Below are 25,719 nucleotides of genomic sequence, written 5' to 3'. Positions count from 1 at the left end.
TTAATGTTTATTTATTTGGGGGGGGGGGGGCAGAGAGGCACCAACTGAGCCACCCAGATGCCCCTATTATTTTTTCTTTCTTTTTTAATTTTTTTTTTTTATTATGTTTCTTTATTTTTGAGAGGCAGAGAAAGACAGAGCATGAGTAGGGGAGGAGCAGAGAGAGAGAGAGAGAGACACAGAATCTGAAGCAGGCTCCAGGCTCTGAGCTGTCAGCCCAGAGCCCGACACGGGGCTCAAACCCACGAACTGTGAGATTGTGACCTGAGCTGAAGTCGGACATTCAACCGACTGAGCCACCCAGGCGCCCCCCTATTATTTTTTTAATGTTTATTTATTTTTGAGAGAGAGCACGCATGTACACACACATGCGTGTACATACACACACACATACACACACGCACGGGGAAGAGAGAATCACAAGCAGGTTCCACTCCACACTCAGCACAGCAGAGCCTGACATGGGGTGGGGCTCGATTTCACAACCTCAAGATCACAACCTGAGCTGATATCACCAGTCAGATGCTTAACTGACTGAGCCACCCAGATGCCCCTTGGCTATATTCTTTATACCATTCAGATGCTGAGCAAAAATATTTTTTAAACAGATAGTAGACAATAATTTACTTTAATTCAGTCTTGATGAACAACAAATTCAGAACGAATTCTTATAATGATGTAATTCTACACTGACATGGTCAAATCTGTAGGGCCAGGGAAAAAATGATAATATAGCTTAAAATAAAGAGAAGGCTATTATTCTTTAATGATATAAGACTATACTGTCACCCTGTGTTTTTTTTTTTAATTCTTTTTATGTTTATTTATTTTTGAGAGAGAGACAGAGCACGAGCAGAGGAGGGGCAGAGAGAGAGAGGGAGACACAGAATCTGAAGCAACTCCAGGTTCTGAGCTGTCAGCACAGAGCCTGACGCGGAGCTCAAACTCATGGACGGTGAGATCATGACCTGAGCTGAAATTGGACACTTAACTGACTGAGCCACCCAGGTGCCCCTACCCTGTTAAAAACAGTATAAAAAGGGAGAAAAAAATAGACAATTCTACATCTGAGACCACCCATTTCTCTATGGTTTAAACTATAGTTATCGGTATCCAAACGCACTCATAAATGATAAACTGTAAGCAATTAATACTGTATTACTGCAGAGACACAGACTAAAGGAAGACTTTAAACACTGGTAATGAAAAGGACTAGGAGTCCTAGTTAACTAAGCTGATAACTAGTAGTGTAGTATGGCTACTTACAAAAGAACCAAAGTGAAGAGGGCTTATCATAAGAGTTAGAAAGTGATCTGTTATATTTGACTAAAAGTCCAGTAATTTTCAAATGGAATACTCAACCTGAAACTTGGGAAGACTACAGAGAAGACAACAAAAATATTTTAAAGATGTTAAAAATAAACACAAGTTAAGATTGCTAGATTACTGCTAAGCAAATTACAGAATGACTTGATAACTATTCTCAGGTAGTAAATTGTTTCAACGTAACTAGTTAAGTCTAATCCTTAGTCCTTCCATCCTGCTATACTAATTTCTCCTCACAATCAGCTCTATACATATAAGCCAAAGGCTTACAAATGGCTCATTACTAATATGCCAAAAGAATCTTGGGTGATTTGAGAACTCCTGGCTTTCCATGCTCTGCTCTCACACTTTCCTACTTATCGTTTTACCACCACTCAGGTCCATCTGACAACCTGAGCACAGCTCAGATCCCATCCCCCACTTCTATGCCTTGCTATCTTTTGCACTCCTTACCTGGAATGATCATTCTCTCTCAGTTCTACCAGCTGAAATTCTCTCTGCTTCAAGGTCTAGCTTGAATGCCACTTTCTCCAGGAAGCCTGTCTGGTTTCTCCCACCTGGAACAAACTTTCCCTCCTTGTGTTCTCCTAGTACTTTTTTCCTGATACTGCTATGTAGTTTTCCAATCCTGCTTTTTATTAAAAAGCTGTTTCCCCATTAGATTAGAAACACCTATAGGGCAGGGCATCTGTATAGTTCTTCCTTGGGCCTAGCACAATGCTTGCATTAAAAAGGCACTCAATAAATATGTGTTGAGGTGAACTACCAAGGGAAATACTCTCAGAACTATTGATGAGTTCTTTATATCCACAGACAACTAATTAAAAACAAATTGAAAAAAACCAAATTGAACTGGCAGGCTGTTAGACAAAATTTAATTTAATTCCGAAATGTAGAAGGCTGTGGAATCTTCCCAGGATAGCCTGTTTTAAAGTCTTAAGCTCCTTTTTCAGCTTTGAGATGTGCATCAGTAGAACCGCAAAATCTCCACAGGACTCATGACTGTGCACAGACAAAAGGGCCAAGAACCTGGTAGCTTCAGAAAACGGAGCTTCACAAAAGAGGAGGGATAGATAATCATAGTAAAGCTATAGCATCAACTATCCAAGAAACCACCTATTCAAAATTAATCACAGAATACCCATATGCTGGTCAGACAATGTGCAAAGTGACAAAGATAATGAGTGAATCGAGAAGGTGAGCAGCTACGTTGTTTACCTGTACAATATGACATATTCATGCCCCTGTTTTCTGGAGAGTCTGTAAGCCGGTGTGACCCTAGTTATGGCAAGGAGGGACTTCAGCAGCAGTGACAGTCTGTTGTACACCGTGTAGGAAACTTTAATCTCTTTATCACACCTGAGAAACACACAGACACTATCAGCATTCACCTATTCAACTAACATAAAACCAAGAAATGCACAGACACAGAGGTGTTAGTTATGTTCTGTCTAGTGACTGAGATTAACCTGCTAGTATTATTCATAAATTCTGACAGAATATAACCTGCTTTGCAGTCCAAATACACCTTTCACAGAAGATTACAGTCAACAAAGACAATTGCAAATTAAGCATGGGAACTGTGTAAGATGAAATTTATCATTAAAATATGTTCTGAACTAAAAGTGCAATTAGAGTTCTATCAGTTTATCAACAGATTATTGATGCAAGCAAAAGTTTTTACTTTCTCATACTCTAGAACTAGGCAGATAGACCTCAAAAGGCACCTACTGTATTTCTTTCTCGATTTGAAGCAGTTATCTAAGAAATAAAGCTACAGACTTAAAAAAAGTAATTCAACACTGCAATTATACTATTGAAGGTGCAAACAATTTCAATATGCTATCTTATGAGCTATCTACCTCTATACATCTAATAGGAATCTGGAGAAAAGTGTGTTTGGTATTAAAATTTTGGACTATAACCTGTCAACTGCTTTCTATTTAAGAAAGAAAAATAATGCCCACACCCCACATACTTATTAAGATTTTTCTTTTGATGTGTTGCTATTTCCTCAATTTTCCTATATACTGTTCTAGAAAACTAAAGCTTCAGGCAGGAAGCAAGCTAATCTTCCTTGAAAGAAGAAAATGGGAAAGGAAAATAACAGGCATTTCCAATCCATGACCAACACAGGGTGTAAAAAAGGAGTAGGGAAGGGAAATCTGCCACACAGAAAAAAAGACAAAACAGAGCAGTCATGTTACAAGAGTTCGCAAGGGATTTAATCAGAGAACTAGCTGTACTCTGGGAAAACAACAAATCTTTTTGAGCCTTTGCTCTGCTCCTTTCCCTGTGGTGTCTGAGTCTGGCCGGACTGACCTCCCTCTGAAGGTCATCTCTGTGCCTGGGCTGGAAGCCAAGCATGAAGCAAACTGTAGCAAAGAGCTATTGGCTTTGTTAAGTGGGAAGAACACCCTCCACAACTGATAACAAAGCCCTGCTTTTCACATGATGTCATCTGTTTTATTCTCGGCTACCGCAATCACGGACCCTAAAACAGAGTACTTACTTTTCATTCATTTCAAGACACCAAATTTCTAGCTCCATGGAATCGCCCTGTGGATGGGACAATTGAAAGATATTTCAGTTTTATTTGTGTTTTTAAAATTATTTACTCTTATTACAAAGCACTATATAGTCACTATAAAAATGTGGAAAATATAAATAAAGCAAAAAAAAAAATCAATTTATAATCTAATCAGCTACTTTAATAAATGATGTGAGGGGCTCCTGGCTAGCTCAGTTGGAAGAGCATGTAGCTCTTGATCTTGGGTGTAGAAATTACTTAAACAAATAAACTTAAAAAAATAACGTGAGATTATACTATATATGCTATTTTTATCATTTTTATTAATAAATGTAACATGAAATTTCCCTATAATTAAAAATTCCATACCATTTTTAATGGCTGCATAGTATTCCACCATATGACCATCATTTTATCAAATCAGTCCCCCTGTACGTGGACATATAAGTTATTTCTAATTTTTCACTATTACAGACAAAACTGTGATAAATATCCTCGAGACTAAAACTTTGTCCTCACCCTGAATTAGTTTCTTAAGGCAAATTTTCAGAATTAGCGCTGTTAAAGAGTATTCCTTTTTTTGTTTTTAATGTTTACTTATTTTGAGAGAGGGAGGGTGAGCAGGGGAGGAGCAGAGAGAAAGAGAGAGAGAATCCCAAGTAGGCTTCTTGTTACCAGTGTACAGCCTGATGCAGGGTTTGATCCCTGAACTGTGAGATCATGATATGAGCCAAAATCAAGAGTTGGACACTCAACCAACTAAGCCACCCAGGTGCCCCAAGAGTATTTATGCTTCTAAGACTTTTTTATGTATATCCAAATTGCTCTTCAGAAAGGCCAATACTTTAAATGATGGAGACAGCCTTTCCCTCCAATTCTACAGGGGATATTTTTAGGTGACACCCACAGTTAAGGAATACCTTAACAAGCTGCTTGCTTAAAAATCTTTTTAGCTGTGTAATGTCTTCAGCCAAACTGTTCAGTCTTTCTCTGGTACTCTGAACAGACTTAGCCTAGTGGGTGGGAAAGAAAAACAGACTAAAGCCAGAATCCCTCAACCCTGTAACACTCTTGTGTGCCACTCAGTGAGAAGAATAGTCACACACTTTTGAAGACAAGTAACCTTATTACCAATCAACTGGAAGAGAGCTATTCTTTTAGGTTTGGGAGTAAGCTTAGGTTAGTTTGTGGAATAGCGAACTTGTTCTAGATCAAACTGAAATATGTACCCTTAATATATCCTTTTCATCATACTGTCATTTTTAAATGACATGATAAATTTTGAATTCCCCTGCTCCCCAAAACCAAGGGATGGCTAACTAGTCGGAAGTATCCAAAACAAGTTGATGCAGTTTGTCTAGGATGATCAGAACATTTTATACTCAGATTGTACCTGGGAAAGGAAAATAATTCTTCTAGAGATTCCTTTAGGACTCACTATGGATCACTAAGGAAAATAATTCATAGTACAAACTGGCAATTCAATGAAGAATAGGAAGTTTTGTTTTTGTGGGGTGCTAAAGTTTCCATGGAATAAGTACTAACATCATTCATTCAACAAAATTCATGGAGAGGCTACTATGGGCCATCCCAGGCACTGTGCTAGGCATACATAAGAGATGATTTAGTTACATCCTGCTTCATTTCAAAAAGAATTTAAGGGGTACCTGGGTGGCTCAGTCAGTTAAGTGTCCGACTTCAGCTCAGATCATGATCTCACGGTTCATGGGTTCAGGCCCCACATCAGGCTCTGTGCTGACAGCTTGGAGCCTAGAGCCTGCTTCAGGTTCTGTGTCTCCCTCGCTCTCTGCCCCTCCCCCACTCACATTCTGTCTGTCTCTCTTAAAAATAAATAAACAGTAAAAAAAAAGAATTTGAAGAACTACAAAGATAAATAAGATGTGGTATAACCACTGACCTCAAGAATAAAAGTGTTTGTAAAGTATGAACAGGAACATGTAATGATCACCTACTTTATGTTAGGCACTTTATAAATAAGTATTAAGTGAGAAAATAGGGGCACCTGGGTAGCTCAGTCGGTTAGGCATCTGCTCTTGATTTCGCCTCAAGTCACGATCTAACAGTTAGTGGGGTCGAGCCCTCACTGGACTCTGCACTGATAGCATGGAGCCTGCTTGGGATCCTCTCTCTCCCTTTCTCTCTGCCCCTACCCCATGCACATGCATATATGCTCTCTCTCTCAAAATATAAATAAATAAATAAATAAATAAATAAATAAATAAATAAAATAACATAGCCTTGTAAGACTATGAAGTGTCATGTTAGTTTGGTGGTGTTGGTGGGGATGGAGTTAAGTAATTTGGCCAAAGTCACTCAGCTAGGGTCTGAACTTGTGTCTGTGTAGCTCTAAACTCCAATTGCCTTTTATTATACCATGCAGCTTCACAATCTTATAGTGGAAATAGATGAATAAACATACTAGTAACAATGTCTGCCTTGATCCTGGTGTGAAATAAGGTAAAATCACAACACACCAGGAAAAAAAAACTAGAAAAATCACAATACATCAAGTTATACTTTAGGATCAATGTAAATAAAACACATAGGAAGTCTAAAAAAAGTAGTTACCTCTCCCCCAAGAATCGGGGGGATTTTCAAGAGTATGTGAGTCTTAAAGGATAAGTAAAAACATTTCATCTATAGAGGATATATATGAAGGACAAAGAGTCTACTCCAAGTGTTTGGGAGAATAAGTAAAAAGAGCATGACCTTCTCAGAGAATGCTAAGTTCAGAGAGAGAAGGGGCAGGAATGAGGCTGAGTTGAGACTGGAATGTGAAGACCTCTGGTGCCAAGTGAAAACACCACCCTGGTCATAACCTTACCTCAGAAGTCTTGAGTGAGATCTCCACACACATCGATCTCCCAACGGCAGGCAGCTGTCCTGCCAGGGCCTTTTTTGCTTCATGTGTAACCTCTGGGATATCTTTGATTGCTAAATTGAACTAGAAAACAAAAGAGACTGTGTGAAACACTCACAAAAAACATTATGGAAACATAAAGCAGTAAGATGGTTATGTTGGGTAATGCGTGCATTGCTTTGAGTGACTGCAGCCATTCATTCATTTCTCTCTTGCCCAGAAGAGACATCCTACATCAAAGCCCTAAAACTCAGGTTGAGAGAGCTAATGACTTATTACAAAGATTAGTTAACAAGATATTTTTGTTCTCTAAAGTCTAAGCTTTTCACCTACTGCAGCAGAAAGCCAAGAACCAAACAAACCTAGGACTAACATTTGACCTAGTGAATGGATCAAATGGAATTACTGTTTTAATGTTATGATTTAGTAATACTATAGGTAGTATTCATTCCTACTGCATTAGGATTCCTTGTAACAGACACCATAGTACATCCCTTAACAAAAAACGGGAATTTTACCCAGTCTGAACCCGTCGGGGATGAAGATGAACGAGTACAAATCTTCTCACCAAGTCGAGCCTGGACAATCACTTGGACAGTCTGAAAAAAAGCAAACAAACAACCAAATCAAAGATGAAGAGTCTTAAATTGATTTGGTTCACAATCAGGGTTCACATCCTCTGAATGCAGGGTTAAAAAGATGCCAATGATCATAACTATACTGTAGGAAAGGGTAAGATTTTAAAATTCAAGGACAGATAGAAAAAACACTATACATGGGGCGCCTGGGTGGCGCAGTCGGTTAAGCGTCCGACTTCAGCCAGGTCACGATCTCGCGGTCCGGGAGTTCGAGCCCCGCGTCAGGCTCTGGGCTGATGGCTCAGAGCCTGGAGCCTGTTTCCGATTCTGGGTCTCCCTCTCTCTCTGCCCCTCCCCCGTTCATGCTCTGTCTCTCTCTGTCCCAAAAATAAATAAACGTTGAAAAAAAAAAATTTAAAAAAAAAAAAGAAAAAACACTATACAAAACTAATACTGCAAATATTCTTGAGGGCATAATGTCAACCAACTAGAGGAATTTTAGTTCAAGGCTTGGGATCTATAATATTCTCACATGGCAGAAGGAAATTTGCACATGGTGTCTCTGACTTTCATAAAGAAACAAGTCTAACCATAGGTTTAAATATTCACTGCCGTACACTTATGTAATCATAGTAGATTTAAACCAAGGATTCCACAATTATTCATATCATTTGGCCCATATGGCAAAAGTCTCCCAACTAATTTTACAACCAGAATCTACAGCATGGATTGTTTTTTTACATGGTAATCGTGAGAAGAAGCGATAAAGGTGGAAATGATTTTTAGATTTAGGAAAATATAACTTCTAAAGCATTCAAAATTCAATTTTAATTCCTCATTTATCCAGAAGGAAATAATAAATGGAAGTTAGACATTTCAGAGTTAGTTGACGGTTTGGGAAAGATGCCCAAAATGATGTCCATTCCAGTCCACAGTCTTTGTTCCCAACCCAAGGGAACATACTGTGCCAATAACCTGGCATAATAGTTTGACATTTCTGCAAACAGCCTTACAAAAAAAAATTTTTTTTGAACAAGTAGCTGTGGAAAATTGGAAGTTACTTTTTAGTTACACCCCCAGTACCGCCCCCAAACTTCACAGTTTGGTTTACAACAGACAGAAGTATCCCTTAAAATGGGCAAGCTGCAAGCTGTTATTCTATATTTCCAAAAAGGGAGAAGCACGGAAGTTATTTCTAACACTTCTGAGCTCAAGAGAATAGACATATTACCTTGAGGGCAAAAAATTTAATAAACTTGTCCAGGTCCTTTCTGTCCTGGGAATTGAGATCAGTTTCCATTGCCTATAGGAATCTAAAACAGAAAAAAAAAAAGTGTTGAAAAATGTGACTAATATCTTTTAAATTCAAAGCATACAGAGATGGTATTGTCTAGCTGTGCAAACAATCATGTGGGAGGGAAAAAAAAATCTCCCCCTAAGATACCAAAGTAAAAAGTATTAAGATACTATCTTGTGAGGAAAATAAATTCCACACAAAGAAATAAATCTAGAGACCTAAACAATAAATAAGACAAGCCATTTTACCTGCATCTGAAACTTTAAGCTTGAAATACAACTTATTGATTAAAAAAAGTTCTACTACCCAGCATACTGAAGATGTTTATTTAATTTATTAAATATATTTTTAATTTTAGAGAGAGAGAGGAGGGGAGAGGGGCGGGGAGGGGAAGAGAGAAAAAGAGAGAGAGGGAGGGAGGGAAAAAGGAAGGGAGAGAGAGAATTTTAAGCAGGTTCCATGCTCAGTGTGGAATCCAACACAGAGCTCAATCCCATGACCCTGGGATCATGAGCTGGGCTGAAATCAAGAGTCAGATGTTCAACTGACTGAGCCACCCAGATGCCCCACGAAGACTGTTTTTTTTGCCTTTGTTTTGTTTAATATTAAAAAAATGTTTGGGGCTCCTGGGTGGCTCAGTCAGTTGGCGTCTGACTTCGGCTCAGGTCATGCGCTGTGGTTTGTCGGTTCGAGCCCCACGTCAGGCTCTGTGCTGACAGCTCAGAGCCTGGAGCTGCTTCAGATTCTATGTCTCCTCCTCTCTCTGCCCCTCCATGCGTGTGCTCTGTCTCTCTTGGTCTCTCAATAATAAACATTAAAAAAAAATTTTTTTTTAATGTTTATTTGGGGGGGGGGTGCTGAGAGAGAGAGGGAGAGAGAGGGAGAGAGAGGGAGAGAGAGGGAGAGAGAGAACCCCAAGCAGGCTCCATACTGTCAGCACAGAGCCTGACGAGGGGCTTGATCTTATGAACTGAGTGATCATGACCTGAGCTGAAATCAAGAGTTGTACACTTAACCCACTGAGTCACCCAGACGCCCAGAGGACTAAATTTTAACGAGATAAAAACTTTGTTAAAACAAAATGAGATCATTTATATTCCTTCAAAGGGCCACTAAATCAGTTGAACTTTTGGGGGTTTATGGACCCCTTTTGATAATCTGAAAACAAGCCTTTCTCCATAAAAATGCACATATATAGAAACGTTTGGATATAATTTCATGGGGTTCTTGGATTTCATGGGGCACAGCATAGCCCCCTCAGGCTGAAATTGTTTGAGATGGGGCTGGCATGAGGAAAAAAGCATTTAGGGAGAGAAGATCTTGAACGAAGAATATCAGCGACAGAGAACAAAATGGATTTGGAACGATTAAGTATTCCAGTTTTCCAAAGAATTGTGTATGGATAGGGAAGCAGTATGGCTGGCTGGGGCCAGATCATGAGAATCCTGAATGCAATGCTAGAGCCTGATGTGCACCTAGTACACCAGAAATGGTAGCCTCCTCAAGACTTATGAGGGAAGGAATTAACATAGTGAGGGTGCTAGCATCCTCTGAATGGTGCTTTAGAAAGATAGCTTTGCTGGCATATTGTAGAAAAGGTTTGAGTATGAAAAGCAGGGAAACCGTTAATTCCCTGGTAATAATGAAGGCTTGTGGTCATGGCTAAAACTCTACTACAGACATGGTTTCAAATAGTATGGATGGAGATACTTTAAAGGAAGAGCCGGCAGGATTTAAGGACTGACTACAAAAAATTTAACTGCTTTCAGTTAACAATAAGCAAGGAAGCCAGAAGGAGAGCTAGTTTCAAGGAAAAATATAAACAAAAGAAGAGAGGTGAAACAGGAAAAATTTTAAATTGAGGTATAATACCGTACACAAAATTAAATTCAAAATGGATGAAAGACTTACATGTGAGACAGGAAACTATCAAAATCCTAGAGGAGAATACAGGAAGTAACCTCTTGAACTCTGGCCAGAGCAATTTCTCACTAGACACATCAGTAAAGGCAAGGGAAACAAAAGCAAACATGAACTACTGGGACTTCATCAAGATAAAAAGCTTCTACACAGCAAAGGAAACACTCAACAAAACTAAAAGGGAACCTTCGGAATGGGAGAAGATATTTGCAAATGATATATCTGACAAAGGGTTAGTATTCAAAATCTATAAACAACTTATCAAATTCAACACCCCAAAAACAAATAATCCAGTGAAGAAATGGGCAGAAGACATGAATAGACATTTTTCCAAAGAAGACATGCAGATGGTTAACAGACACATGAGAAAATGCCCAACCTTGGGGCGCCTGGGTAGCTCAGTCAGTTAAGCGGCCGACTTCGGCTCAGGTCATGATCTCTCGGTCCGTGAGTTCAAGCCCCGCATTGGGCTCTGTGCTGACTGCTCAGAGCCTGGAGCCTGTTTCGGATTCTGTGTCTCCCTCTCTCTGACCCTCCCCCGTTCATGCTCTGTCTCTCCCTGTCTCAAAAATAAATAAACGTTAAAAAAAATTAAAAAAAAAAAAAAGAAAGAAAAGAAAATGCCCAACCTCACTTATCAGGGAAATACAAATCAAAACCATGACAAGATACCACCTCACACCTGTCAGACTGACTAAAATTAACAACAGGAAATAAGAGATGTTGATGAGAATGCAGAGAAGGGGAAAACCTCTTACGCTGTTGGTGGGAATGCAAACTGGTGTAGACACTCTGGAAAACAGTATGGAGGTTCCTCAAAAGTTAAAAATAGAACTACCCTATGATCCAGCAATTGCACTACTGGGTATTTACCCAAAGGACACAAAAATACTGATTCAAAGGGATACATGAATCCCCATATTTATAGTTGCGTTATCAACAATAGCCAAACTATGGATGTCCATCGACTGATGAATGGATAAAGAAGATGTGGTATATACATACAGTGGAATATTACTCAGACATAAAAAAGACTGAATCTTGACATTTGCAACAACATGGATGGAGCTACAGTGTTTTATGTTGTGAAATAAACCAGAGAAAGACAAACATCATATGATTTCACTAATATGTGGAATTTAAGAAATGAAACAGATGAACATAGGGGCGAAAAAAGAAAGAGGCAAGCCATAAAACAGACTTTTTTTTTTTAATTTTTTTTTTTTAACGTTTATTTATTTTTGAGACAGAGAGAGACAGAGCATCAACAGGGGAGGAACAGAGAGAGAGGGAGACACAGAATCTGAAACAGGCTCCAGGCTCTGAGCTGACAGCACAGAGCCCGACGCGGGGCTCGAACTCACGGACCGTGAGATCATGACCTGAGCCGAAGTCGGATACTTAACCGACTGAGCCACCCAGGCGCCCCTAAAACAGACTCTTAACTATGGAGAACAAACTTAGGGTTGATGGTGGGAGCGGGGTGGGGAGATGGGTTAAATGGGTGACGGGGATTAAGGAGGGCGTTTGTAGTGATGAGCACTGGAAGTTACATGTAAGTGATGAATCACTAAATTCTACTCCTGAAGCTATATTACATTCTATGTGAACTAACTGGAATTTAAATAAAAACTTGAAATTACAAAAAAAAAATAAAAATAAAGATGAGGTATAACTTACATGTAGTGAAATGCACAAATCTTGGGTATACAGCTCAAAAAATATTTTGTTTTCATTTCTATTTCAACACATAATACATAATTTTGTATATATACATGCATATAACCACAAGTCAGATCAAGTTATAGAACATTTCCAATACTCCAGAGGGCTCCTTTGTGTCCTCTCAGTCAATAAACTCACCAAAAAGGAACCATTATGCTTACCTCTATCATCATAGATCAGTCTTATCTATTTTGACAAATTGTTCCATTTATATAAATGGAATCAAACAATATTAACTCTTTTGTGGGTAGCTTCCTTTATTCAAATCATGCCTGTGAGATTCGTTTATAATGTTGTATGTAGCACTTTATTCTTTTTTCACTGCCATGTTGCACTCCACTTCATGAATATACCATAAACTATAAATTCCAGGCTGATAAACATTTGGGTTGCTTCCTGTTTTTAGCAAGATTTTTACACAAGTCTTTTGGTGGATGTAAACACTCACTGCCATCAGATAGAAACCCAGGAGTGTTAATGTTGGGTCACAGAGTATACATATTTAGTGTTTGTTTTTTTTTTTAATTTTTTTTAACGTTTATTTATTTTTGAGACAGAGAGAGACAGAGTATGAATGGGGGAGGGTCAGAGAGAGAGGGAGACACAGAATCTGAAACAGGCTCCAGGCTCTGAGCAGTCAGCACAGAGCCCGACGCGGGGCTTGAACTCACAGACCGCGAGATCATGACCTGAGCTGAAGTCGGACGCTTAACCGACTGAGCCACCCAGGCGCCCCTATTTAGTGTTTTTTTAAATGTTTACCTTTGAGAGAGAGAGAGAGAGAGAGAGAGAGAGAGAGAGAGAGAGAGAGAGAGAGAGAACGCAAGCGGGGAGGGGCAGAGAGAGTGGGGGACAGAGGCCTGCATAAAGCAGGCCCTGCATGCAACAATGCAACAGGCCTGAGGCAGGGCTCAAACCCATGAACTGGAGATGATTACCTGAGTTGAAGTCATTCAACCGACTGAGCCACCCAGGCACCCCATAAACTTAAACAGACACCGACAGTTTTCTAGAATCTGTACCAAGGTACACTCTCACCAGCAGTGTATGAGAGTTCCAGCTGCTCCACATCTATACTACTATAATACTTGGTACTACTAATTCTTTAATTTTAGCCATCCTGTTAAGGGTGTGGTAGTATCTCATTTAATCTGTATTAAATGATTAATGATTAGTGATTAAATGACCACTGAATTTTCCCTACTAGCACCTTTTCATGTTTACTAGCCATTTGGAAATCCTCTTTAATGAAGTACTAGTTCAAGCCTTTTGCCTATTTAAAAAATTAGGTTATCTTTTTCTTACTGAATTGTAGAAGTTTCTAAAATATATATAGTAGATATAAATACTTTGTTGAATATATACTGTAAATATCTTCTCCCAGTTGTGGTTTGCCTTTCTTATGACATCTTTTTCATGAGAATCTGAATATACTAACAGACAAAGGCCAGACTACATACATAAAAATAGAGCTCTGACTGACAACCTGCAGAAACCAGCCCAGGAAGGAAGCCAAACTGATATCTCCGCCACCTAGTGCAAGAAGCCAACCTACTACCTACAGTAACCAGTCAAGGAAGGCAGACTATCTCTAGCAAGTAGTCCAGGAAGCCGAACAATAACCCCTGTAAAAAGCCCCAGTCAATACCTGGTTAATAACTGACAGCTTCCCCAATTTCTGTCCCTGCTTCCAACTTAGGAAAGCCAAATATGCATCCCTAACCGACCACATCCCTAACCAAGCCCCAACTTGTGGTTAGGCTGCCTACAGTGTTCCTATGCCAATAACCCCAAATCAGGACATACCTGAAGCTTTGTCTTTTTTCCACTTTTTTCCACTGGTCTACCTGCCTGTGAGTCTCTGACAGTGCAAGTGATGGTGGCTAACTCCCCTGCCATGACAAGCTCTGATTAAACAGCCTTCACCTGTTCTTAATCTGTGGTGTTTCTTTATTTCTACATTAAAAGCAGCCTTACTGAGGTATAACTGGCAATAAACAATATCTGGAAGTGTAAGACATGGTAAGTTTTGACATATATTTGTAACTGTAAAACCACTACCACAAAATAGTGAACATCTCTATCCCTAAGTTTCCTCATATTCCTTTGTAATGCCTCCTTCCAGCCCCTCCTCAATGCCCCATCCCTAGGCAATCGCTGCCACGCTTTCTATCACTATAGATCCCTATCTGTATTTTCTAGAGTTTTATACAAATTAGATCACACAGCATGTACTCTTTGGCTTCTTTCACTTAGCATAATTATTTGGAGGTTTACCCATGTTGTGTTCCACGTTCATAGCTTATCCCTTTTTATTGCTGAGTGGTATCCTCTTATGGAGTCTTTGAAAGTGATTAAAAGAGGTTCTTAAACTTTTTAAGTCCAATTTCTCAACTCTTTTCAGCACTCCTTTCTGCTCTGTTGAAAAATTTTGCTGGTCTCAAACTCATGAAAATCTTCTACATTTTCTTCTAAAAATGTTATTGTTTACATTTCATGTTTAGATTCATGATCCATCATAAATTAATTTTTCTTGTAGTATAAGTTTGGGGTTGAGGATCATTATTTTTAGTCTTAGCCAATCAGCTCAGACTATATAATAGATTGAATTAGTAACACCAGAAGATCTATCTGAAAATGCCCAATTTGTAACTAATGAAAAGACTAAGACTGAGGTTAAAGTAGGAAGGGAGAAGTAGAAGAAGTAGACGTTCTTCAAAAAGAAGGAATAGTTTAAAAACTATAGCAGTACATAAAATTACCATGGAAGATAACAGAAAAAAAAAAAAAATAACAAAGGCCACCAGAAAATATTGGCATAAAAGAACCATAAAGAGAAATGCAAGAACTAATCAGAGAAATAGGAGGCAAAAAGACTTCTGAGCTGTTATTACTGAAATCGAGAGGAAATAAGTTTCAAAATTGAAGCGATGGCCAAATAATACAAAGCTCTTGTGGAAGAGGCAAAACTTTACCTCTACCCATCGTAGGTTTTCAGCTGGGCCTCTTTAACAAAAAGACAGATTAATAAGAGGAAAAAAACAATTTATCAACACCTGCAGTGCACATCTCACAAGAGAAACCTCAACAGAAAAAATAATTCAATATGGTGGCTTAGAACTGTTGCTTATATGGGATCTTCAACAAAGAATGGTAAATTTCTAGAGAAATGATGGGACAAAGGAAACCAGTTCTTCCAAGGGTGGTAAACTGTAGGAAGTTATAAATATATGGGAGGAAATTAATGGAGTAAGGGGTGTTGGCAGATTCCACTGGTACCTTCTCTGAGCTGATAAGAGTCTACCTCCAGGAAAAGGAGAATTTATATCTCACCTTTAGGCAGAAAAGCAGAAGGTAAAGAAAGGTTCTCCTCCATTTGCTGCTTAATTGCCTTAATTTTGATCTGTCAAAATAATTTTTATATCGAAGAGACATATTTTGGAGTGACACATTCTGATTTCCTTTATTCTTGAGGTGAGAAAAAGGGCACTGGACTTGGCGGCATGTTGCTAATAACCTTTGAGAGGATTGGGTCTTAGAGTGGTGGTGATTCAACTGGCTTCTGAGAAGTTGTACAGAAAAAGACCTCAAGGTGTTGTTGAAAGGATTTTCTCTGTAGCACAGGGCTATCTGAGCAAATTTATGTGGGGTGGGGGGAAGAAACCAATGAAGGAGAAATAAAATACCTGAGAAGAAACAATCCCCGGACTCAGAAGCCACAGGAGAGTCCACTGGGAACAAGGACAGGTTAAAGCCTAAAGTGATGCAAATTATAAGGGACTTACCTTTTGGAGACTACCATTTGTATGTCTGACAGCATTTAAAACATACCACCCACCTTCAGACCTTCCTAATTGTGGTTAAAAATAACACAAACAAATGTTATGGTAAAAATTAAAAAAAACAAACCCAAAAAACTTTTAAAGGGCTAAACTGCTTACAGCCCTGAAGCAACCCAGCAACAGATCTGAGATAAGAATAGTCCTGGAGGATTGCACTGCCCTTATTTTATACTGAAGTGGGGAACTGTGTTCCCACCACCAGAACTTGAACCAGTGCAAACATAATAGCACAATGACTCTTGTGACTTTTTGTACCACTGTAAGCACTAAAAGGATTATGTCGCTAGAGTTAGTTACTGAGCCAAAAGGGTGAGATCTCGACTGGGGAAAAAGTTATCTATCTCACAGGCATCAGAGTTTGTTGTTCCCTCAGGCCTTGTCTATCACACAGTTAGTTCACAGGCTACAACAGGAATGTAACACAAAGTCTACCTTACGTCTTACTTTTTGCAAAATTCCCTGAGTGTTCCAAGGAATACAAAGGGGAAATTTGGAACAAACATTAAAAAGAGACCTACAATTGAATTCTGTCCTTTTTTCTGCCCTTTACTAATACTAGCCAGTTACTAAATCCTTCAAGCTCTTGTTTCTGCCAACTCCTTTATATTTGCTACTCTTTCATTTCCAAAGATACCACCTTAATCCAGGTCTCATTTCTTATCTGGAAGAGACCCATTTGGTTAGTTACTCTCCATTTGAAGAGGATCAGGATATGCCATCCCAAAATAAGCCACTTTGGCAAAAAGTTTATTTTTAGCTGAAGACATTTGAGATTCAACAGATGTAGAAAGAAACCTTCTCGGGCTTCCCTTATCTGACTAAAAGCAGAAACTTCTGAGAAATGAGGACAGCCATAAATTCCCATTTCAGGTTGGCATCTATTCCCAAGAGAGAGATCAGGAGTAGACCTACCATAAATCCTCTCTCTGGGGGAAGTTTCATGGTCATGAAGAAAAGGGAAAGACCATTTGCACCTACCTAAACAAATATCACAAACTTTCTTATCACCCATTTCTTCTCCTAAAAACTCATTTGTTTTTTCGAAAAAACCTTTTTTGCTCTTCCCATAAAAGCCTCTTCTCCTAGGCACCTTTCTCTTATTCAGTTAGGTATATAAGTCCCAAATTCTAGCCATCTGGGTTATTCATCGCTGAGCACCCCTATGGTTGCTAATTAGTCTTGTGTCAGTTTAAGTTGCAGGTCCCCAAGTACTAAATGTAAGAGTGTATAGGAAAAGTTTTCCTCCCCGACACATTCTAGGTTACACTGTAAACCTCAGGCAAACTGCTAAAAGACTAGTCTAAGCATGATGTCATTATATTGCTCCTATGCTCCAGAAATTTTGACAAACTCCTCAGTCTGACCTTCAAGATTCCCCAAGCAAAGTCAGCAGGAAAAACAGGTGAAGTGATTTTGAAACGGTGATCAGAGGCTTACTGGCACATTTAGGAAAGACCTCGGTCACTAAAACTACCACATAAATGGTGATCCAGAACCAATGTCTAGTCCTTGTATGTACATGCTCAGAAAACTAATTTTGTTAGTTCAGTCGAAGTTTTGAGAACAACTTCAGTTACAAGAGACTGCTTATATACCACAAATCCAATTATGTGAAAAATAAAATTGCTAAGTAGATGGAAAGAGAAGCATCAAGATATCAACATACTGCCTTTCCTAAAAGGAGACAATTTTGCGAAATTAAAATCATGTTGGATGGCTAACTGGTATCATCCCAGTATGAGGTCCATGTATCTTTCTCTCCCTCAGGGACAAGCAAGTTGGAATTCGACCACCAAGAACCAAGAGAACCTTCTCACTTGACAATGTATGTATTCGACTTTCTTTTAAGACACTGCCAACCATGGCTCAAGTTAGTCATTGTCACCAACAGTTATAACTGCCAAAATACATTAAGGGTGGAGGCCCTCTGATAGGGTGGGTTTTAAGGCAGTACATCAGCTGCTAGAGGACTGAGGCAAAGTAGGGCTTTTATGTTATCACTTAGTTCAAGTCAAGGCCATTTTACCGATTGGCATTCTCATCTCTCAATTACATTGCAAACTCTTCTGCAGACTTTTAAATTTCTTATCCCTTTCCTGATAATATGCTGAATATGTAAGTTAATTAGAGCTCCTTACCTCTTTATTAAATTTTTCACCCTAGGGACATAACCTAATTACTGTATATAATTTCGGATATTTACAAAAAATTCTATGTGGTTCCCACCAACATAAATTTGATTAAATTTATCAAGTGTCATCTTTTACAAAATGGCTTAACTAGGTCAAAAATATATTTACACATCATAATCCTCCAACAATTACTGCTTCCCATCAAGCTTAATCAACACCTATTTTCCCCAGACTCACCACTTACAGCTTTGCCTTCCTGAGAAATAACCTCAGTTAAGGCCTTTGTTCAAGATTTAAAACATTTAAGAAATAACAAAAAATTATTTACCGGGCCTTGAATAGCAATTTCAATTTAGCAACATTCTTTGCACATCATTTTCATTAATAGAAATTCATAACAACAAATAAGTCTTTGAGGTTCCCAAAGTGTTTAGAACAGGTAGAGACTTATACCATAATAAATTGTTTTTAAACAAGTACCAAAAATATAATAAATCAGAATGTGTGGTGTATATATGCCATGAAATATTATTCAGCCTTAAAAAGGAAGGAAATTCTGGGGTGCCTGGGCGGCTCAGTTGGTTGAGTGTCCAACTTCGGTTCAGGTCATGATCTCACAGTCCATGGGTTCGAGCCCTGCATCGGGCTCTGTGATGACAGCTTAGAGCCTGGAGGCTGCTTCAGATTCTGTGTCTCCCTCTCTCTCTCTGCCCCTCCTCCTCTTGTGTTCTCTCTCTCTCTCTCTCTCTCTCTCAAAAATAAATAAACGTTAAAAAAAAAAAAGGAAGGAAATTCTGACACATGCTACAACATGGATGAACTTTGAGGACATTAAGTGAAATAAGCCAGTCACAAAAAGACAAATGCTGTAGGATAGCACTTTTATGAGGCACTTAGAGTGGTCAAAATCATGGTCAGAAAGTGTAATAGTGGTTGTCAGGAGCTGGAGAGGAGGAGAGAACAGGAAGTTAGTGTTTAACAAGTATAGAGTTTCAGTTTCACAAGATGAAGAGATATGGGGCTGGATGGTGGGGATGGCTACATAACAATGTGCAAGTATTTATTTAATACCACTGAACTGTACACTTAAAAATGGTTAAGCTGGTAAATTTTATATTATTTGTATTTCAACACAACAGCAACAAAAGAAAACATGCCATTAAATTAATTCTCCCATTGTTATGTAATGGATGTAGGTAATCATCAACCTCCAAATACTAGACAGAAGATTCTTTATCACTGCTCCAGTGCAAAATATATATTCAACTAAGGGAAAAGCACACTTAATCCGATAGGCAGGTTCTCTAGATCTTTTACTTTCAAACAAATGCTAATTTTAATTAAAAAAAAAAACTGTTCTACTTAAATAGGCAGATAAACATTTATCTCAACTATTTTCCCAATCTCTAGTTAAAAACACAGAACTATAAAGGTTGTAAATAAATGTTTCCTTTTATAGGAAATAGCAAATGAAAGCTATCAACAAAGCACTGGGGAAAAAAGTAAGCAGACTGGTTAAGTATAAAGGTTTCCATGCTTATGTTTACTTCTGCTCACTCCTAAAACAAAACAACAAAGAATGGGGGAGGGGGGTGCTTAAAAAGCATACACACAGAAGATGTGGCATGGAGATATCAGGCATGGAGATGACAGCATCACAGTTCTGGAAGATGGAAAGCAGAAGAAACACATGAGTGAGGAGTGCAGAGCTGATATTCCAAGCCAGACACAGGGCAAATCCAAAACAAAGCAAATTCATCTGAACCAAAGAATCCAAGAAAGGTTAAGGAATGAGAGGTACCAGAACTCTCTTAACGTAGAATGGCAGATGGGGCTGAAAACAGGAGGATTATCTTAAGAGCCCACAGAAGAAGCAGTCAGACCCTACTCTGAGCCCTACACTCCTTTCATAACCCCACTCAGGGCAGAACTGCCCTTCCTCTCTAATTTTAGAGGACCGGACATTAATTTTTTTGAAACCATGAATCAGAAAACATGCTGGACTTCAGGGTGATTGGGTGGCTCATTTAGCTAGGCGTTTGATTCTTGCTTTCGACTTGAGTCATGATCTCATGGTTTGTGAGTACGAGCCCTCAACAGAGCTCTGTGCTGACAGTGCAGAGCCTGATTCTCTCTGCCCCTCGGCCTCTCTCAAAAATAAACAAACATTGAAAAAAAAAAAAGCATGCTCAGGGCGCCTGAGTAGCTCAGTCAGTTAAGCATCTGACTTCAGCTCAGGTCATGATCTTGTGGTCCGTGAGTTCAAGCCCCACATCTGGCTCTGTGCTGACAGCTCAGAACCTGGAGCCTTCTTCAGATTCTGTGTCTCCCTCTCTCTCTGCCTCTCCCCTGTTCACACTCTGTCTCTGTCTCCCTCTCAAAACTAAATAAACATTAAAAAATTAAAAAAAAAAAAAAGCATGCTGGACTTCAAGGATCAGATCCATATGAGGCACTCCCACTCCCATCTCCGAAGCCCCCTTTTTCACTTAGCTTGAAAAACACTGGCGGCTATGTTGGAGGCTTTCATCAAAAGACTGGTGATCCCTTGGCTGTCCCATTCACACTTGAACATGAAGCACCAAAAAGACAGCAGAAACTTAGGTATATGAGTGAGGTTGGTTAACTGGTGGGACTCACAGAGGGTCATCAGGAACAAGCTGCCCCCCCCCCCCAATATTTTCAATTGAAAGAAACCTCAAGTGTCAGTATATAGAGGTTTGGCCCTCTGAGGACACTGAATTTTCCCCAGAGAAGCTTCTAAGAACCCTTGTCCTGCTGGGGACAAGTTTTCAATTCTTTATATGGTAAGCGTATGTTTAATTTTGGGTAGGGGAATGGGTGAAACAGGTAAAAGAGATTAAGAGATACAAACTTCCAGTTATAAAATAAATCACAGGGATGAAAAGTACAGCATAGGAAATACAGTCAGTAATACTGTAATAAATCTATATGGTAACCTTGTATGTATATCTCATTTCACGAATGACATACAATGCTAAGTATCTTCTCATATAATTCTTTGCCATTTGTGTATCTTTGATGAGAGGTCTCTTAAGGTCTTTGGTCCATTTTTTTAATGGGGTTGTTTTCTTATTGTTGAGATTTAAGAATTCTTTGTGTATTTTGAATAAGTCTTTCATCAGATGTGTCTTTTGCAAATATTTTCTTCTAGTCTGTGTCCTGTCTTCTAATTCTCTTGATAACTTTAGTTCTTTTTTTTGAAAAGCAATTTATATATGGAACTAATCTAATATTGAACAGTTAACACTTCCTTGATTCATTTTAAGGATGACTATTATTAACCAAATTCAGTTGTTTTGAGTAACGACTCCTGACATACTAACAATATTGTTTTCATATTTATATAATGCTTATTTCTATTCACATAAATTACAAAATAGTAACCTCAAAAACTATTTTTTAAATGTTTATTCATTTTTGAGAGAGAGAGCATGAGCAAGGGAGGGGCAGAGAGAAAGGGGGACAAAGGATCTGAGGCGGGCTCAGTACTGACAGCAGCAAGCCTGATTGCGGGGCTCAAACTCACAAACTGCGAGATCATGACCTGAGCCAAAGTCAGATGCTTAACCAACTGAGCCACCCAGGCACCCTAACCTTAAAAACTACTAAAGAGTAATGGTGGGGGCAGGGGGTGGGGGGGGGGTGGCCCTGGGTGGTTCAGTCAAATATCCGACTCCTGATTTCGGTTCAAGTCATGATCTCGAGCTTCATGAGTTTGAGCCCCACATGGGGCTCCACACTGACAGTGCAGAGCCTGCTTGGGATTCTCTCTCCATCTCTCTCTCTGCCTCTCCCCGATCATGAACACGTGCATGTGCTCTCTCTCAAATAAACTAAAAAAGAGAGAGAGATAATAGTATATTTTGTCTATAATTAAAAAAATAAATTACTGGGGCACCTGGGTGAGCAACTGACTTGATTTCAGCTCAGGTCGATTTCAGGGTCCTGGAATGGAGCCCCACATTGAGCTTTGTGCTGAGCATGGAGCCTGCTTAAGATTCTCTCTCTCGGGGGGCACCTGGGTGGCTCAATTGGTGAATCATCCAACTCCAGCTCAGTCATTATCTCATGGTTCATGAGTTCAAGCCCCGCCCATGTCAGGCTCTGTGCTGACAGCTCAGAGCCTGGAGCCTGCTTTGGATTCTGTGTCTCCCTCCTTCTGTGCCCCAACACCACTCACGCTATCTCTCTCACAAATAAATAAATAAATAAATAAATAAATAAATAAATAAATATTAAAAAAAAAAAAAGATTCTCTCTCTCGGGGCGCCTGAGTAACTCAGTCAGTTAAGCCTCCAACTCTTGATTTCGGCTCAGGTCATGATCTCCGGGTTCATGAGTTCTAGGCCTGCATCGGGCTCCGTGTTAACAGTGTGGAGCCTGCCTGGAATTCTCTCTCTCCTCCTCCCCTGCTCTCCCTCTCTCAAAATAAATAAACTTAAAAACATAATAAAATGTTTAAAAATTAAACTCATGTTTACATGCAAGAATATGTAGGTCTGGGGAGCACTGAAATTAAAACTCACAATTTTATATTTACTTTTCCAGCTAACAGTGAAAGATCAAAGACAATCTTTTCTTGCCAGTCATTTTTTCTACAGCAAGTATTTTCACATTTTCCTCAACAAAGGTTTCAAAGGCAGACATATAAGAAATGGGTGAAGATTAAATACTTCTTCACAGTAGATTGTCAGGTAATAAGTGTATAATAAATAACAAAATTACAAAAATCACCATTTGCACCTATTATAGAATAAGTGACCCAAAATATCACCAGTGGATGATAAAAATCACTGGGTGAAAGTTTGCTGGCAAATGGAATATTTACACAATCTTCCCACAGATTACTTGTTAGTTACAGAGAAGTCTGGCAGTCAGAATCTTAACAAAGTGATCAAAGAAACATACCAACAATTGAAAAGTTGACATTATATTTTTCTTGATGTGATGTAGTAGGAAGGACATATTACCTAGGTGGCTTTCCTGCTAAAACTATGTAACCTGAATGTAAGCATGAAGAAGCAATCAGATGAGCTTAGGCATTTTATAAAATAATGGGCTTGTAGCTTCAAAAATGTCAATCTTATGAACGACAAAAATAAAAAAAAGGCTCAAGAACTGTTTCAGACTAAAGGCAATCAAAGAGGTTTGACAACTAAATGCAATGTTTGATTATGGACTTTTTTATTTTCTTATTTTTAATTTTTTAAATGTTTATTATTTTTGAGAGACAGAGAGAGGCAGCATGAGCCAGGGAGGGGCAGAGAGAGAGACACACACACACAGAATCCGAAGCAGGTCCCAGGCTCTGAGCTATCAGCACAGAGCCTGATGTGGGGCTTGAACTCATGAACCCATGAGATCATGACCTGAGCCAAGTCAGCACTTAACCAACTGAGCCACCCAGGTGCCCCAATTATGGACTTTTAAAAAAGTTTCTATTAAAGGCACCTGGTTGGCTTACTTGGTAGAGCATGTGACTCTTGATCTCAGGATTTTAAGTTCAAATGTAGAGCTTGAGTGTAGAGATTCCTTAAAAATAAAATCTAATAAATAAATAAATAAATAAATAAATAAATAAATAAATAAACGAACAATATTGAAACAATTGGTAACATGTGAATACTGACCATATACTAGGTAACAGTACTGCATCAATGTTAAATTTCCTGGCTTTGATACAATTACACTTTGGTCAATCCTCTTGTTCTTCAGAAATACAAGTAACTTTTCTCAGGGCCCAGCCAAAAAAAAAAAAAAAAAAAGGAAGGTGTCATATACTATTATATCATACAGTTTATGACACATAGATATATACTGTATGATAAGTAAAGCAATGTGGCAAAGAGTGAACAATGTGTGAATGTATGTGAAAAGCATATGAGAATTCACTGCAAAATTCTTATAATTTTTCTATTAATCAGATAGTTTTCAAAAAAAAATTTTAATTAACAAATAAAATCCATTCTCATCAAATGGTCTATAACAGGGTAGAGAATTTAACTAGCTTTTGCCCAGTGTAAAATTTTCTAAAATTAGGTCTATCTCCTTGTGGGCCTATTTCAAATACAATTTTTCAAACATCTGAAAGACTGCTGTAGCTGTACTTCCAAGATTCTGTCACAGAATATCCTTGCCTTGGAGTAAAGTAGGCAAAGAGTTTAATGCACTGTGTCATGATAGATGTCAGTTTAAAATCTCTCAGGAGAACATCCAACAAGGCGGCTTGAAATGATGTTGTTAGTCCTCCCTCCTGCTACGCATAAAAATGCAGATAAAATATGACAATATAAAGGTTTTGACATACAACTGAATAAGAAAGATTGAGAAATCCCAGGTTCCAGAAAAGGGTAAGTCAACACAATAGATGTAAGGGGAAAAACTGATGTCAGGGAGCTGAGGCCTATGAGCAGCAAGGTCAGGTTCTTCTAATGAGTGTATCAGAACATACATGGGCATGGAAGATAGGACCTCAATGTTACAGGCAGGTAGAAACCCAGTACCCTGCACAAAACTGCACAGCCAAGTGCTCGTTGATCACAGAGGCCAGGAGAACCCTAAAAAAGCAATAAAGAGGTTTGTCATCTATCATAGCAAGGCTCAGAGGTAGGAAAGTCACTCTCAAAACTTCAAAAGCATAAGCCAGTAAATTACATGGACGTAAGATCCAGCATTATACATGCATAGTAAGGAAACAAAAAGCCAAGAAATTAATCTAAAAACTGGTTTAGAACCATTGTAACCCCTAGGAACAGGCAGAAGCAAGCCTGGGAGAAGCTTTCACAACCTTGGATTATCAAGAGCCTGCTGCCAGGCCACACTCACAATGCTCCCTCCCAACTTTTAGCTAGGTGAATTCATAATCTAAAATTTTAAAGACGGGGGCACCTAGCTGGCTCAGTCGGAAGAGTATGTGACTCTTAATCTTGGGGCTGTGAGTTCAAGCCCCATGTTGGGAGTAGAGATTACAACAAAACAAAACAAAACAAAACACCTTTTTAAAAATTATTAAAAAAATAAAAATTTACAGTCTGCACATGGAAATAAAACACCAAGAATGCAAAAGAACAAGACAATATAAGAAACTACATATCTGAAAGAGGAGAGTGTGCAAGTTGAAAGAAAATACACTTACTTGTGAATTTGGTAAACACATAGAAGAGAAAGCTTATGGGAGCTACAGAACGCTAAGGCCCAAATCATCAGGAGTCTGTGTGGGTATGAAAGAACCACAGTTGTAAAGATCTGGGTATAAGGTGCAAGGAAAGGTAGTTTTGGAAAACTACAGAGTGTACAGTATTGGGAATGGAGAGTAGCTTTGAAGGACGGGGACACAGACCTGGAGCTTTTGAACTGGAGAAGCAGGGGTGATTTAGGATGTTGAGAAAGGCAATTGGGTGGGTTAAAAAAAATATTTCATAAGGTTTTTCTTAAAAATTGAGATGTACTGCATGTACCATAAAA

General features: G+C 38.9%; 1 protein-coding gene across 13 annotated transcripts in view; it reads right to left on the bottom strand.

The window, feature by feature from the left end:
* Window positions 1-25,719, bottom strand: part of ATG13 (autophagy related 13) — a 54,039-nt gene that overhangs the window by 17,668 nt on the left and 10,652 nt on the right. For all 13 annotated transcript variants that reach the window (XM_045486732.1, XM_045486729.1, XM_045486726.1 and 10 more), the window contains 5 exons: window positions 8,547-8,628; window positions 7,256-7,336; window positions 6,702-6,821; window positions 3,839-3,885; window positions 2,545-2,685 (listed from right to left, as the gene is read on the bottom strand). In XM_045486732.1, the coding sequence (XP_045342688.1) occupies window positions 2,545-2,685; window positions 3,839-3,885; window positions 6,702-6,821; window positions 7,256-7,336; window positions 8,547-8,615 (458 nt within the window). In that variant the 5' untranslated portion in view covers window positions 8,616-8,628. The remainder of the gene's footprint in view (window positions 1-2,544; window positions 2,686-3,838; window positions 3,886-6,701; window positions 6,822-7,255; window positions 7,337-8,546; window positions 8,629-25,719) is intronic.

This window comes from Leopardus geoffroyi, chromosome D1 (genome assembly GCF_018350155.1).
Source record: "Leopardus geoffroyi isolate Oge1 chromosome D1, O.geoffroyi_Oge1_pat1.0, whole genome shotgun sequence".
Lineage (NCBI taxonomy): Eukaryota > Metazoa > Chordata > Mammalia > Carnivora > Felidae > Leopardus > Leopardus geoffroyi.
Note: the sequence above shows the minus strand (reverse complement) of the source record. Positions and strands in the feature narration are given on the sequence as shown.